This window comes from Notamacropus eugenii, chromosome 2 (assembly GCF_028372415.1).
Source record: "Notamacropus eugenii isolate mMacEug1 chromosome 2, mMacEug1.pri_v2, whole genome shotgun sequence".
Taxonomy (NCBI): Eukaryota; Metazoa; Chordata; class Mammalia; order Diprotodontia; family Macropodidae; genus Notamacropus; species Notamacropus eugenii.
Genome location: NC_092873.1, coordinates 24,698,290 through 24,713,450, shown reverse-complemented (window position 1 = coordinate 24,713,450; position 15,161 = coordinate 24,698,290). Strand labels below are relative to the sequence as shown.

At 49.4% G+C, this 15,161-nt stretch overlaps 1 protein-coding gene and 1 long non-coding RNA gene across 2 annotated transcripts in view; one reads left to right on the top strand and one right to left on the bottom strand.

Annotated features, from left to right (window-relative positions):
* Window positions 1-13,840, top strand: part of LOC140524725 (uncharacterized) — a 27,215-nt gene extending 13,375 nt beyond the window's left edge. The window contains exons 2-7 of the long non-coding RNA XR_011973818.1: window positions 5,024-5,097; window positions 5,891-5,926; window positions 6,012-6,126; window positions 7,632-7,711; window positions 10,962-11,214; window positions 11,666-13,840. This is a non-coding gene — a long non-coding RNA (uncharacterized lncRNA). The remainder of the gene's footprint in view (window positions 1-5,023; window positions 5,098-5,890; window positions 5,927-6,011; window positions 6,127-7,631; window positions 7,712-10,961; window positions 11,215-11,665) is intronic.
* On the bottom strand, window positions 8,928-15,161 carry LOC140524723 (uncharacterized). The gene is made up of 7 exons (XM_072639465.1): window positions 15,079-15,161; window positions 14,794-14,859; window positions 13,837-14,070; window positions 11,150-11,256; window positions 10,755-10,845; window positions 9,961-10,185; window positions 8,928-9,729 (listed from the first exon to the last, which is right to left on the bottom strand). Exons 1-7 carry the CDS (start codon window positions 15,097-15,099, stop codon window positions 9,544-9,546), a joined length of 930 nt encoding a protein of 309 aa, XP_072495566.1. The 5' UTR covers window positions 15,100-15,161; the 3' UTR covers window positions 8,928-9,543.

Genomic DNA, 15,161 nt, shown 5'->3' with positions numbered 1-15,161 from the left:
TCTCCCCTGAACTTAACAGGGCCATCTGCAGTCATCCATGTTTATATCTTGCCACGGGACACAGATGGCTGTGGAGGAAAGTAAGGCTGGTGACCTTGCACAGCCCTCCCTTACTTAAAAATCCAATTCACTCCAAGTCATGGCATCATCTTCCTGATGTCATGGTCCTCTTTAAGGACGAAGGACAACAACGTCCAAGCATTTTCACAAAGATTTTTAAACTGGGCTTTAAATAATTGAGATTGAAAGGAATCTTCCCCATTAGTCAGGAGACAAGTCTAAAGACACCTTAGGGGAATCTTCAGAAGAAACTGACTGAACAGACCTAGTAAAAAAAAAAAAAATTAACCAGGAATAGTTGAACCAGAATCTGATCCAAAAGAAGAATGATTTTGGAACTCAAGTTTGCTACCAAATCAGAATCACTGAAACCCGATTCACAGAACCAATATGACTGAAACTCATTCACTAAAGCCAATTTACTAAATCCCTCAAAATACAATTTTATATCAGTTGTTGATAGCAGCAACCAACACTGTAAAATGAGTAGATGAGACAGTAAACAGAAAGGATGAGCTCCCCGGATGTTTCACAGCAGTTATTCCTCTTTTGGCTTTCAAAGAGGACCACTGACAAGTGTGATGTCCAGCATAAATTGGGTTTAAGTGAGACAAAGTTGCACAAAGTCATCAGCCTCACTCTCTTCCAATCCTCAAAGCCCAGTGGCAGGAAAAAAGTCAGGACATCTGGTGATGGTCTGGGATGCAGTAGATAACCTTGGCATCTTCCATGTGAGCTCCACAGAACCTGCTTCAGCCACCTTACAAATTGTTCTCACCCTCCCATTCTGCCCAAGTGGGACTTGCTTGGGGTAGACAAAGTTGTTTTAGCCTCCTTCCAAGGCGCAATTCATCTTCACCAGTGTCAGGAAAGGGAAAAAGAGAGAGAGAAGAATGTAGAGGAAGAGAGAGAAGGAGGGAGACAGCTGACTGACAGAGAGAAAGAGAGAAAAAGAAGTAAGGGAGAGAAGGGCAAGGGGGGAGAGGGACATGGAGTAAGAGACAGATTTATGGTTGGACAAGCATTAAACACTCGCCATTTACAGTATAATTCTCTGAAGAGAATTATGATTTTTATAATAATCGATATGATATGTGTAGTGAAAATACTAGTTATATTTTTCAGAATTGCCTCTCGTGAGTCAGAAGCTTACAATGCAGTTTAAAACGATCAAACTTTGACAAGGCATCCTTCTGCCTTTGTACCTGAAGACTTGCCATCACAGAATTGGACCTGTGACCCACCAAGTACCGACCCCCAAAGACATGAGCGGTATTGCTCCCACAGGACTCTGGACTTGTTGTACTGTTTTCCATTTCTGGGTTTGTCCTGGGAAACCACTCTGGCCCTGGGACTGATTGTTGTAGCCCACCTAGCCCCTCCCTTGCCACTTGTGATTTATGTATGTAATCTGTCTTCATTTTAGCCAGGTGGAGTTCTGATCAAAATTGTGATCAATTCTCTTCTTCAGAATGAAACTAGTTAATTAAAGCACTCCCTGGTTACTGTACTTTGTCTCTGACCTGCTACTGGCTCTTTCCAAGGTTGGAGGCGGCTCATTCCACTCTGTTTAATAACTTATCTTCGCTCTGAGCCACCTCACCCTGTGGTGGCATTTCTAACCATCAACCTAGATGAGCCTCCAGGCTTCTCACTTCCTCCTGATTTGTCTCTGCAAGGCAGACAACCTCCCTTGCCTTCTGGTGCCACACAAGCCCTAACCAACCTTTCTAGTTCTTAGAAACTACAATAAGTAACCGTGTAAATAAATGTATGCCATTTCTCTGGTCTCTCAAGTGAGGATGGGAACAGCTGGGTTACCTCACTCCTACGCATGCATTGTAAGCTCCTCTGACTTTGTAACCAGGCAGCATTTGTCTTGTAACTGTAACTGGCCTGGGCACCAGGCCAGGAGGAGTGACGTCCTTCTCTGAGGCAGAGTTCACCATTGGCCTAACACCACCATGCCCATCCAGTCTCAAGTCTCCAAAGAGAAAGGGGAAGAGTTGACCCCATGGACAGGAGGACCTGGGTGGGTGGGAACATGTCACAGAGCATCACCCAGGCCTGGCCCACGAGCTCCCTCCAGAGAACAAACCAATCAAGATGGTGTTGAAAGAGGGCAGGGTTTGGATTGTCCTTCGAGCACGAAAGGGATCCCTCTGATTGCAGCCTGGGTGCCAGGAAGGGCGGGTGGTAGGGGCATGCACTGGGGACAGGACAAGGGCTGCTCTTCTGGGATGTGTCCTGCCTCTCAGCCTTTTCCGTCAGAGGAAAGAGCTCAGCCAACTCTGGGGGAGTCCAAACAGGAGAAGAAATTCACAGAAGTTTGGGTGGACTCAGCGAATGTGGCTGAGGGACCTGAATTCCTCACCCTCCCGCATCAGGGGTGTCTGCCTAGCTTCCTTCTCCAGACCTCCCATCCCAGCAGCCTTGCTGCTGAGGTTGTCCCCCATGGCAGGGATTGGGGCATTATCCTACCCTATTCCTCACTCCCTCACACCCAGTCACGCTTAGTGAATTTTTTCCTCCTTTTGTGGAAGGATGGGAGACTCAACCATTGAGTGGTCCCCCATGCCTGGAAATGTCTCCTTCTCCATGAGGAAAGGGAAGCCGGGTCTCTGACCATTTACCTCCCTGGCTTCCCTTAAATCTCAGCTAAAATCCCCTCTCCTACAGGAAGCCTTCCCCAACCCCTCCCCCTTCCAGTGCCTTCCTCTCAACGATTTCTTATCTATCCTATCTATAGCTTACTATATGGATATGTATATACACACACTCATGTATGTATTTGTTGGCACATTGTTTCCTTGATTGAGGGCACCTAATGGGTTCAGTGGAGACAGTACTGGGGCGGGCAATCAGGAATACCCGAGTCAAATCCAGCTTCAGACTCTTATTAGCTGTGTGACCTTGGGGAAGTCTCTTAACCCTGTTTGCCTCAGTTTCCTTATCTGTAAAATGAGCTGAAGAAGGAAATGGCAAACCACATCAGTATCTTTACCAAGAAAACTGGAAGAAGGGGTCCTGCAGAGAAAGACACGACTGGAATAACCCACAACAAACTCCCCCATTAGACTGTGACCTCCTTGAGGGCAGGGGCTGCCTTTGGCCTCTTTTTGAATCCCCAGTACTTAGAGCAGGGCTTAGTATGTAGTAGGAGCTTAATAAATGTTTACTGGATGTGGTGGGGCAGAACAACAGCTGCACCAGGCATCACCCTGGCCCTGGTGGACAGGTGCCCCTGGATCCAGCGAGGCTCAGTCTCCTGTAAGAGCGTACCTCCCACTGTGGGGATAAATGGAATAATTAATATTGATAAATAATAATAATAATAAATAGAAAACAACAGCATGAATAAACATGGTGAGCATTTATATTGTCCTTAAGGGTCTACAAGGGCCAGCAAGAGGCCAGGGGCTGAAAGGCCAGTCTCTCCTTCAGTGGGGAGAATCTCCTACCTGGAGGCTCAGAGCTAATGTGATCCTCCTACTACTTCTGGCGTGAAAGAAGCTCTCTTATCCAACCACTCTGGAGAATGGTTTGGAATTCTGCCCAAAGGGCTACAAAAATGTGTATACCCTTTGACCCAGCAATATCACTTCTAGGACTATATCCCCAAGAGATCATAAAAATGGGAAAGGGTCCCACATGTATAAAAATATTTATAGCAGCTCTTTTTGGAGTTGCCAAAAACTGGAAGTCAAGGGGATGCCCATCAATTGGGGAATGGCTGAATAAATTATGGCATATGAATGTGATGGAATACTATTGTGCTATAAGAAATGATGAACAAGAAGACTTCAGAGAAGCCTGGAAAGACTTATATGATCTGGTGCTGAGTGAAAGGAGCAGAACCAGGAGAACTTTGTGCACAGCAACGACCACAGTGTGTGAGAGTTTTTTCTGGTAGACTTGGATCTTCATAGCAATGCAAGGTCATAAAAAATAATTCCCAATGGTCTTTTAAGGCAAAATGCCTTCCACATTCAGAGAAAGAACTATGGAATTCATTCGCAGAATGAAGCAGATCATTTTTGTGTGTGTATGTGTATTATATTTTGGTTTGTAAAATGATTTCTCCCATTTATTTTAGTTTTTCTACACAGAATGACTATAGTGAAAATGTATTCAGTAGGAATGTATGTGTAGATCCTATAAAAAATTGTATGCAATCTTGGGGAGGGAGGGAGGTAGTGGGGGGTAGGTAGGGGGAAAAGATTCTAAGTTTTATGGTAGTGATTGTAGAACATTAAAAATTAAAAATTAAAAAAAAAGAGCTCCTTTAGCTGCAGAAGAGGGACCATTATGTGGCCCCTGGGTTTAGGAGGAGCTCACTATGGAAGCACTGTGCTACAGAGGGAAGCCAAGGACTCTCAGAGGCACAAGGGAGAGAGCACTGATTTTGTTCAGATTTTATCCCAAGCACCATGGTAAGGACAGCATGAGGGACATGAAATGCTGAGGCAGAGAGGGCAGATGAGTAATCAGTGAGAGGGACAGGGAATAGGCAGGTGGGCCTGGTTCCAACAGTGTGAAAGGGGTGAGGTATGAAAAGGCTGACCAGCTACCAAGGGGCCAGGCTGTGAAGGGTCATCAAGACCAAAGAGAAGCCTTGGTAGTTGAACTTGGAGTGAGTGGGAGATGGTTGAGGCAGGGTTATGAGAGTGGGATCTGCACAATGGCTTGGCTTTGGGGATTCTTGAAGGGTCCCACCATATCGACCACCATGGCTCACCATGAGTACACAGGATTGGAACAAGTGCAGGTTTTCCAGCCATAAGGAGAGAGACATCTTTTTGTCCCTGAGTTCAAGGAAAACAATTTCCTTCAAGCTCCTTGCACTCTGGGGTGGGGGAGGGCCTCAGTGGAGCTACCTCAGCCTCATCTTGCCATAATCATCCCAGAACCTGGGGGTCAGGGAGGGTGGGGTGCAGCAGCTTTCACTCTTCTCTGGTCTCAGGTGCCCAGAAGGTATGGAGATTCTTCAATGATGTACCAGGACAGCTGACACGCAGTGTGGAGTACCTGGCACAGGTATGGTGAGGCAGTAGGTCTCTTCCCTGTCAAAGTGCACACTCTGCAGCCCTGCAGTCAGTCAGGAGGAGGGCCAGAGCACTCCTTACCTCATTGCTGCCCGTTAGTTGTGCAGGGCCCAGAGCCACAGGCTACACTGTCTGCCCACCTGTGTCCTAGAATCCCAATCTCAGAGCAAGAGGGTCCTCAGAGAAAGCTACCTGAATGAGATGGAAGCCCCACCTCCTATCAGTCCCCACCTCCTGTCCCTAGAAAGCCCTAGAGCTGGAAGAAGACTCATGGGCTGACCAGTCCAGAGGTTTCATGATTGCTGAGGAAAGAGATGACCTGACTTGCCCAAGGTTCCTGATGTCTGAGGCAGGATTTGAACTGAGGTCCTCAGCCTCCAAGTGGAGGCCCTGTTTCCAGGGCACTTTGCTCCTTCAGGGAGGTGGATTTTGGCTGTCAGTCTGCTGTAAGGAACCTGGGAAATGAAGCTCTTAGCCTTCTTCCAGAGGAAATGGTTCCAGTAGCAGCCTGGGGATCTGTTGAAAACCCCCCTGTAAAGGAGCTGTTCCAGGCCCAGTGGTTGTGGCCAGGCCTTCTCCTCGTTACACGTATGTGTCTGGGTCATGTTTATCCAGGACCCAGTAAGGCCTGGAGCCTTGGCAGTCATCTCTTCCACCTCAGTCCCCCAACCCAAGGGCCCATGACCCATTGAAAGCAGAACCATGATTTGAACTCAGGTCTCTAGACTAGAGTTCAAGGCTCTTTCCACTTGGCCACGGTGACATGTTCATTCTCCTCCTGCCAGGTATCCCCTCCAGAGGAGACTCAACCACTGTGAGAGGTAGGAGGGAAGGAAGAGATCAGCTCAGGATATGTGGCCTTTATCCTTTCCTTCAGGAACTCATTCTCTGCTTTTCCCTTGGTAGGAGACCCACAGGATTGGACTGTGAGGCTGCTGGTGCCTTTCGGTCTCATTTTGGTTGTCATTCTCTGCATTGTGATTTTCTACATTTATATATACTACAAGAAGAAACAGAAATGGTAAATGACAGGCCTTTGGCTGAGAAGGCTCAGGGTGTTTGTGACTTCCCCCCCTTTGTCTGATTTTGGGGTTGGGGGTGGGAGCAAGCAGAAATGTATTTTGTAAAAATTCATCTGGTCCCACTCCTTGCTGGGGATGAGGTAGGTCTCATTCCTGCTCTTTAAGAAGTGGAGGGAAGGGAGGAGAGTCAGAGCTGGAGTGGAGGAAGGTTTGGAAGGTGAAATGGGTAGTTTTCCTTGGAGTTCCTATTTGTCTCTGGAGGGTTCTGGTGGGCAGGACCATCCAAGAATGCTCCATGGTGTCTTCCACTGGCTGAGCATTCAACATGGTACCTGATTTTAGAGTGATGGCCAGGAGGCTCACTATGGTTGGGAACAGAATGACCTCTATGGAGAGACACAAAGGGAATTCTGGTTTATCAGAAGAGTAGGAGGGCATCATGACTGGAAAGGGACCTCAGTGATGGCTGATCCCAGGGCAGCCTATATGCTGAGCTCCATGAATGCCCAGGCCAAGGTGAGGTGCTTTCTGGCCCTGGGCATCCCATCCAGTCTCTCTGGGTGTTCCTTTAAGGTGACCCAGTCTGTCCAAGGACAATATCTGCCCCACCGTCCCAGACACACACACACACACACACACACACACACACACACACGCGCGCCTCCAGGTCACATTCTTCTCTGGCCCTCTTCTGGGGGTAGGACAAGTCTCAATGGGGTAGGAGAGGACTTTTCTTGTGGGTGGCAGCAAGGGGCCAGGTCTGATTTGGGTTGGGCCCCGGCTGTCAGACCAGAGGCCATTTTTCCTCTGCTAACTCTTCACTCTTTGCCTCTGGCTTTAACCAGGCTGGTTCTGGAGGCCCTTGGCTCATGATGCCAAAAGAGGAAAGATCTGTCCCAAATGGCAGCTGGCTTTGGGGTGGCCTCCTGGCATAAGCATAAGTCACTGTGCCAGGTTCATTTTTAGGAGAGGTGGTGATCATAAGCTCATGAGAATGGTTGTGTTTCTTTTGAAAGAAAGAAATCTCTAGCTCATTTGTCCTGCAGCCCATTTGAGATGGGGTCACTGTACTGTACACAAAGCTGGCACTCCCCAGTGCCACTAAAGAAGTCTACTCTTGCTGTCCTGGCATTCCAGGCTCCCCACAGGCCCACCACTCAGCCTCTGCTAGGCCAGATGCCTCCCTTCCCTAGCCTCCAAGCCTCTGCTCAGGCCAGTGTCTAGACCTGGGATGTCCTCCTTCCCCACCAGGTTCAGCTCAGATATGCAACTGCCTTCCCAAGAGCAGTTCCTCCTGCCCAAGACCCTCAGAGGGGCTGTTGGACCTCTCCAGGGCATTCCCTCCATTGGTCTGTGCCAGAATCATTTGTGGACAAGGGTCCTCTCCCCTGCCCAAGCTGCCTGTCCACCCTGGTGTCTTTTCTCTGAAACTGGCTTTGAAATGACTTGTACAGCTTTCCCAGGAGCAGCCATTCCAGTAATCACAGTCATGGTATTGTTTCAGTCGGTGGATGCGTCCTAATTGAAGACGCAGACAACAGAGTCTCTACAAGCCCAGAGTCAAGGAGCCAGAGCCCTGAAATGGTGAGTGATGTCCCTTCACCCCACCTTTCCCCTATTGACCCACCACACACACACACCCCTGTAGTGTGGAGTCCTGAGTGGGAATCCAGACACAATCTGCCCATGCAGTTCCACCTGCCCTATCTGGCCTTCAGCAGCTGTCACAGTTGGAATGTAGTGAGCAGTGAGGCTGAGCTGCTAGTCATGGTAGGAGCCCCCAGTCTTGCTATATCTGGGCAGGCTGAGGCCACAGTACTAGTCCAAGGGTAGGGAATGGCTTTTTCACAGCCTTGAACCTCCCCTACCCCACAATCCAATGGCCAACCTGATGCCTGGTCAGGGATTCTCAGCCACCATGTCCATTGCTGCAATCATCCCACACCTCCAATCTGTTGGCAAATCTTGTTTTCTCCAAATGATTTCCCTTCTCTTTCCTCACAGAATCCCTCCTCATCCTAGCTTAGGCCTCCTTGCTCTCGCCCCTGACCCCTGCAGAGAAGGGTGCTCTCTATTTATTTTTCAAGGCGATTGGGGTTAAGTGTCTTGTCCAGAGTCACCCAAGCAGTCTGTGTCTGGATACGGATTTAAACTTAGGTTGTCCTGATTACAGGCCCAGTGCTCCATCCTCTTTGCCACCTAACGGCCCCTTGCTTTTGGAGTGATCCCTTAGCTTGGGCAGGCACCGTTGGGCCCAGACACTAAACCCTTCCTGAAAGGACTCTGTCACTGGACATCCTTGCCTCACCGATGCTGCTGGGTCTCACTCATGTAGCGACACTACACTGTTTGGTTCTTTGTTTAGCTACAAGTGTGTAAATCAAGGCTCAGTAACCCTACAGCGGGTCCCGGCCACAAGGGGCAAAGCCCTAGCTCGGATGTCCTTGCTTCCAGACTGTTTCTCTCCCTCTGACATTAACCTGCTGTTGGATTTCTCACTGTCCTGTGTCCACCCTGCTCTGTTCAGCTCCCGACACCCAAGGGTTAGAGGCCAGTTGGGTGGCCCAGCTTCCGCTTTCTGCTTTTAAATGTTAATTTAAGGGCAATTCTTCGATTCGCTTGACTCCGTCAGCTAAGTTCAGACGACCGAGGGAGCCCTCTGTCTGCTTCCTCACAGAGATCTCAGAGCCACAAGGTGCAAGGCACAAATCTGTATTAAATATACTGAAATATTTTGTTTTAAGTATGAATGTTTAATAAAACAGATAAAATAATTTACAATTTGAAAGTATTACCGAATTTTAAAAATTTCAAAATTAGCTACAAAGATATGCCACAGAAACCAGGAACTATAAATCACTTGCAATTTGCATAGCTTAAAAGAATTTAATTTTTTTGAGGGGGTAGAACTTACAGAAAAATCAAAAGCCTTTAAAATTTATTCTCAAACTAAACTTTGTCACAGCAAAACTTCCCAAGGAATCCCCGAATAATAAATATTAACTTCTAATAAAATAACATCCTGTCTCTTTGTCGAGAGATGGCAAGCTAGGGGTCCAGAGTCAGAGATGCAGTATCAGGTAGGATGGTTTTATTTCTGCCTCTGTATCCTGGTACATGGGCACAGTGATAGTCCCATGACAGGCAAATGTCTAAGAGGTGGATGCTGACTGTTTGACCATCGCGGCTCCTTGGAGGAGTGGAAGTTGGCCACCGAGGTCTTGCAAATGCTAAGGTGAGGGGTAAGAAAAGGGAGCACATGTGCTTTTTTTAGGGATTCCAAGACCAAAGAATATTGACATTGGATTATTGACAAGTGATTTCACCAATCACAGCAGGGTTTGTACATGGTCCTCACCCTGTGGCATCTGTCTGTCCCTGGCTGCGATGGGGCCAGTGCTGGTCGGCCATGTTGGTCACATGCTACTTGCCCTGCTCTCCTCTGCTTCCAGAGCTCTGGAAAAGGAGCTGGGCCCTGGCCCTGCTCCTTCATCTGCCAGGAGGCAGGTTCGGCACCGGACGTTGGTTTCCTGATAAGCTTGTCCATGCTTCCTCCTCACACACAAGTCATGAGCCCATACCTGGCATCGGTCACACTGTAGCTGGGGGGCACAAACACACATTGGCTGAGTCCAGCAGCAGTGGGCACAGAGGGCTGGTAGCCACTGAGTCAGCTGAGCTCCCGTGTCTTGCCCTTCCTTCTGGGACTCCAGAACCCCTCCACCCCTGTGCCCTGGACCAATTTCTTGTTTGGGACCCTGGAGATGCCTCCAGAGTGGTATGAAAACCAAGGGCCACACTCATGTCAGTGACAGGAGGCAGGATCTACTCACCACAGCAAACACATCATCGTCCTCCTCAGCGGGAAACCTATTACAATACAAGCACACATCCTTGCCTCTTAGGGCTTTCACCGGGGAGTCCCTCTGGCTGTCCGGGGGACCCTTCGGGGCCTCTGGGGCACAGTGGAAAGGGGGCCAATTTTCTCCAGGGGCAGAGGAGGTCTCTTGCAACTCAAGCTCCTGGCTACTCAAGTCCTCCTTCTCTTCCTCCTCCTCCTAGAGTGGAGAGGGGAAGAAACCTGGGGATCAGGACAGATTTCTCCAGAAACACGCCGCACACCGTCCCCAGGTCTGCTGCCTCCTCTGTGTCTGGCCCATCTAGTCCTCCTGACAATGGTGTAGCTATGACCATAGCTAACCAGCTGGTTCTTTCCCCACTTGTTGTTCAATAGTTTTTCAGTTGTGTCCGACTCTAAATGACCCCATTTGAGGTTTTCTTGGCAGAGATACTAGAGTGGTTTGCCATTTTCTTCTCCAGTTCATTTCACAGATAAGGAAACTGAAGCAAACAGGGGGAAGTGACTTGCCCAGAGTCACATAGCTAGTTAAGTGTCTGGTAAGATGACAAATGAATGTGTTAGTAGGAGATCCAGGGCAGAGGTGACAGGGCCCAGAAACATTCATGAAGGGACCCTGTCCCCAAGCACCCCCTCACAAGCTGTGAGACCCTTCTCCCTCCTTTCCATGCTCATCACTCACTGACCAGTTGAGCTGGCCTTTGTTCACAGAATGTGCCCATCTACACAGCCTAGAGGGGCCAACCAAAACCTCCACAAGTTCCTTACGTAGCCTGAGGGTCTGTTCTGGAGGAAGAAAACTTCATCTAAGTGTTGGTCCCAGTCTGTTGGGTTTGCTGTCAGCACCAGGGAAAGAAGCCTGGAATGAAAGGGGGGCAGGGGGTTTGGGATGGATGCATGGTTGGATGGATGGACAGACACACACACAGAGCAGGCAAAGTCTTGGCTACAATCAGGCTTTCTTTCTGCATATAGGACCTCATTACTCCAAGCCCTCCCAGGCCCTGTGGCAGCGCAGTCAATTTCCTTCGGACAAGCAGCCAGTCAACCTTTTCAGGACCACTCACCCCTCCCGGGACCAGCCACCTCTCCTGGGACCCACAGGGATCCAAGGAGAAGGCCATGGGAGACAATACCCTCCTGACTCCTCAACCCTGGCTCACCTCCTCACAAAAGCCTTGGAGACTTCTAGGAACCCTTCTGTTTGAGGATTGTATTCAACAACCAGGTTACGTGGTATTTTCAAGGCTGTTTTCAAAATTTTATTTAGCTGAAAGGATAAGACCACATTAATAAATAAATCACATATGAGAAGCAATGGACCTTATGGACACACTGGAATTTCAGGCAGAAGCTTCAGCCACTGAGAGACATTGGCCAGGCTGGGGGGAGCTGGGGATGGGGACAGAGATTCCCCCGGGGAGAAATTCTGAGTTTCAAGGCACTGACCCTAGAGCCAAAAGAAAATCTAATCTCCTCCTGGATAACTTGGGTGATGGGGTACCCATTACCTTACACACAAGGGAACCCTGTGGGCTGTGAGGATATCTGCCAGGGTTAGTTATCCCTGTTCTGTGTTAGCAGAGTTAATGCATCCACCTCTTCTGTCAGTGCCCCGGGAGTTCTGGGGCTCCACAAAGGCAGGGAGCCACTCCAACCCCTTTATTTCTTGTTGTCAGCTCTGGAAGGAGGCTTTTGGAAGGCAAATAATGTGAAAAGTCACATTCAAACCAAACCCCAACAACACTCCAAAGCACTAATTGGAGAACTGCGAGAATAAAGAACAGTTTTGAGGTTCCAATCAGATAGCCCAAGATGACAAAAATGGAAAACAGAAACTGTGGGAAGAGCCATAAGGAACACTGGTACATGGTTGGTGGAGCTATGTGTGTGATACAACCATTCTGGAAAGCAATTTGGAACTAACTATGCCCTCTGTTGCTCACCTGTTGATCCAGTGATATCACCCACACTAGGTCTGGACCTCCAAAGACAGCAAAGAAAAAGGGAGAGGACCTATGTGTACAAAGTATTTAAAGCACCTCTTTTCATGGTGGTCAAGAACTAGAAACACAAGGGGATGTCCATCCCTTGGGGAGTAGCTGAACACCTTATACCATTGGGATGGTATTTCACAGAATAAAAGAATCATTTCAGAGAAACCTGGGAAGACTTGAAGGAGGTGAGAATTAAAATGTCACCAGAACAACAATTATCTTCAGGGAGTCCAATAATGAAAATGCCAAAGTGGCAGCTGACCTCAGGTTAAGTGCTGTGGCAAGTGCCACGAATACCAAGTGCATCCCTTTCAGGACAGAGGAGGACAAAGCCTTCGCTGACTCAGCCAAGAGGTGGGGGCCCACAGCTATGAGATGCCATATACCCACACCCGATAGGATGCAGTCACAGGGGCTGCTTGGATTCAACTGCTTTTGTCTCTTGAGGAGGAAGATCAATGGGGTAGATGGAGGGCATCCTATATAATGTAACAAAACCACCGAGGTTCCCTTGATTTCACTTTGTTGAGTTACCAGACTGGGGTTCAGGTCAGAGCTCTGCTACTACCTGAAGGCCTCAGTCTTAGGATTTTAGGTTAAAGCTCCAAGGTCATCCAAACCACCTCCCTCATTTAACGGATGAGGAGCATGAGGCCCTGGGCTGTGCAAGGGGGATAGGAGGTCAGTGTCAGAGGCAGGATTTGAGCCTGGCTCTTCTCTCTCCCCACTGTGCTGTCTGCCTCAGTTTCTTTCTTTGTAAAATGATGGGGTTAGGTGATAGGGAGGAGCTCTGTGGTCCCTTTCCAACTCTGGAGCCCAGGACATCACTACGGACCCCAGAATCTAAGAGATTCTGACTCCAACTCTGGCTTTTCAACCTTTGCTTATGTCCTTCCCTTTACCCAGGATTCCATTCCTATTCTTGGCTTATCTGAAGCCTGCACATCCTTTGGAGCCAGCAGGCTGTATGCCACCCTTTCTGTGAGGCCAGCCCTGACCACCCAAGAGGCGTCTGCCTGACAAAGCCTGCTACTGGGTCTCTCAACCACCCTCCTCAGGCACAACACTGACCGACCATGGCCCTACCCTGCTCATGGAGCTCTACTAAACCCTTCACTATCAATCTTTCCCTGCTGCTAGGGGATGCCACAGTGCAGAGTGCTGGGCCTGGAATCAGGAAGATCAGAGTTCTAATCCAGTTCCAGGCACTGGCTGTGGCACCACTTGCCAGTCAGTTTGCCTCAGTTTCCTTATCTGTAAAATGGGGACAACAGCCCCTCCCTCCCAGGACTGTTGCAAGGATCCAGTGAGACAGTACCTGTAAAGCTCTTAGCACAGTGTCCAGCAGCCAGCAAGAGCTATATAACTGATAGCTGTGATTTTTTCGCATTTCTCACTCCTTACAACCACATACTCTTTGACCCCAGCCAGCGTCTCCTTCCTTGCCCATGGTATCTCCTGCCTCCATGCCTAGAATCCTCTCCCTCCTGGACCTCCCTTGGCAGAGTCATCCCCTTCCCTCCAAGGGGCTGTCCTGATCCCCCTTTCCAGTTCCACTTCCCATTCTGGAAGCTACCTCTGGTGGTTCAGTGGTATGCATTCCCCCCAGGCCTGCTGGCTGCCCCCAGGAGGACATCCAGGTGCTTGAGGGCAGGGAGGATTGTCCGGGCATCCCCTGCATAGGGTCCTGGAGTAGACTTATTGAATTGACTGCGCTGAGTCCAGGGCCTCATTCCCCATTTCTTTGATCACCTTTGAACAAATGCTCCTTTTATTTGTCGCTGCTGCCCTGACCCAGGCTCAAGCTTCACCCTGACAGGTGCTATTGTCTGGGGGGTGGGGTGCCTTCCTACCTTCAGGATGAAGCTGCCCTGCCGAGTACTGAAGATCCCTTCAGGTAAGCCAAACCTCCTCACCAGCTCGAGGATGGGCCTGCTGGTCTCCTCGGGGGAGCAGGTTTGCAGAGGTGCAGCGTGTACTGATTTTGTAAAGTAGTCGGTAGCCACAAAGGCAAAGCGGGCTCCCCTGGCGGTCTGCTCCAGGGGCCCAAACAGTTGTAGGCAGACAAAGCTGAAGAGTCCCTTTTCCTATGGGAGGAAGAGAATGGATGGGGAGCAGGAGGGAAGGCAGAGTCCAGGTGGTGGCTACACGCTCTCAGGACGGGTCTCCATGAGGACGAAGAAATGTTCAGAAGTCACCTGGGCAGGCACAGGGATGGATGCCCAGGGGGAGCCACATGGGGAAGGGAGGTAGGAAGCCTGGGTACTGGGTATAATTGGGGAATGAATGTGGAAGTCTATGTAAACAAGGAGAAACGGGTTGGGGGAATGTCAACTCTGTACCCTCACTCACTGATCAAAAGGAGAGAAGAAAGCACCTCCACCCAGCTGGGTACAGACATACATGTCACTCAGTAGGGAAACCACAAGGAAGGGGTGAAGGAGGGGGAGATAGAAGGAGGGGGAGATAGAAGGAGGAACTGGTCCTGAGCAAAACCCACTTTTAACTAAAGATGTGCCAAAAGACTCATGATGAAACAGACAACCCAGCTCTGCCCAGTGCTGATGGTCCAGACTCCTGGGCATTTGTTGTTTGACTCTACATGTTGTAACAGGAACTTTGTTTTACTTCTCTCTCATTTAGGGGAGAGGGGAGAGGTGGAAGAGAGAGGTTGACTGAAAAAATAAAATAAAAAGATGAACAAACCCAGCTCTAGGAACTGTTAGCTGTCTGAAGCATCTTAGTCACAACAGAAATAATTCCCTAGCCTCCCCCTGACACAGCCACAGCTCCTGGATGTCCAATGGTACCTGGGGGACTGAGGAATGAAGACTGGCCCTGCTTTCTTTCTGGAGGTCTCCAACTGATTTAGCTTCCTGCAAACAGAGTGCCAAACAGTGAGCGCCTCCAGCCCAGCCCTTGTCCCCAACTTCTAGGTAGAGGAAGAAAGCTCCCGACATGACTGACCCCGGACCCAGGGGAGGGGACCCCCCCCTTCAGCCCATCCGCCTCCCACTTGGGGCCCTCCAGGGGAACCTTGGGAAGTCTTGGGTTCCCTCATGCTCACCCTGCCAACCTGCCGAGAGGGCACTCACCAGGGCAGCCTGGGCTGCCATCCTTACTCTTCTATCTTGGCACGTCTTACACCTCTTAATCTTTGAGTGAAGAGAGCACAAAG

Coding starts and splice junctions, on each gene's coding strand:
- LOC140524723 (XM_072639465.1), bottom strand. CDS start 15,099: ATGGCAGCCCAGGCTGCCCTG. Junction 10,846..11,149: donor TCCAAGGCTTTTGTGAGGAG/GTGAGCCAGGGT, acceptor CTTTCATTCCAG/GCTTCTTTCCCTGGTGCTGA. Junction 9,730..9,960: donor ACGATGATGTGTTTGCTGTG/GTGAGTAGATCC, acceptor TGTGCCCCCCAG/CTACAGTGTGACCGATGCCA.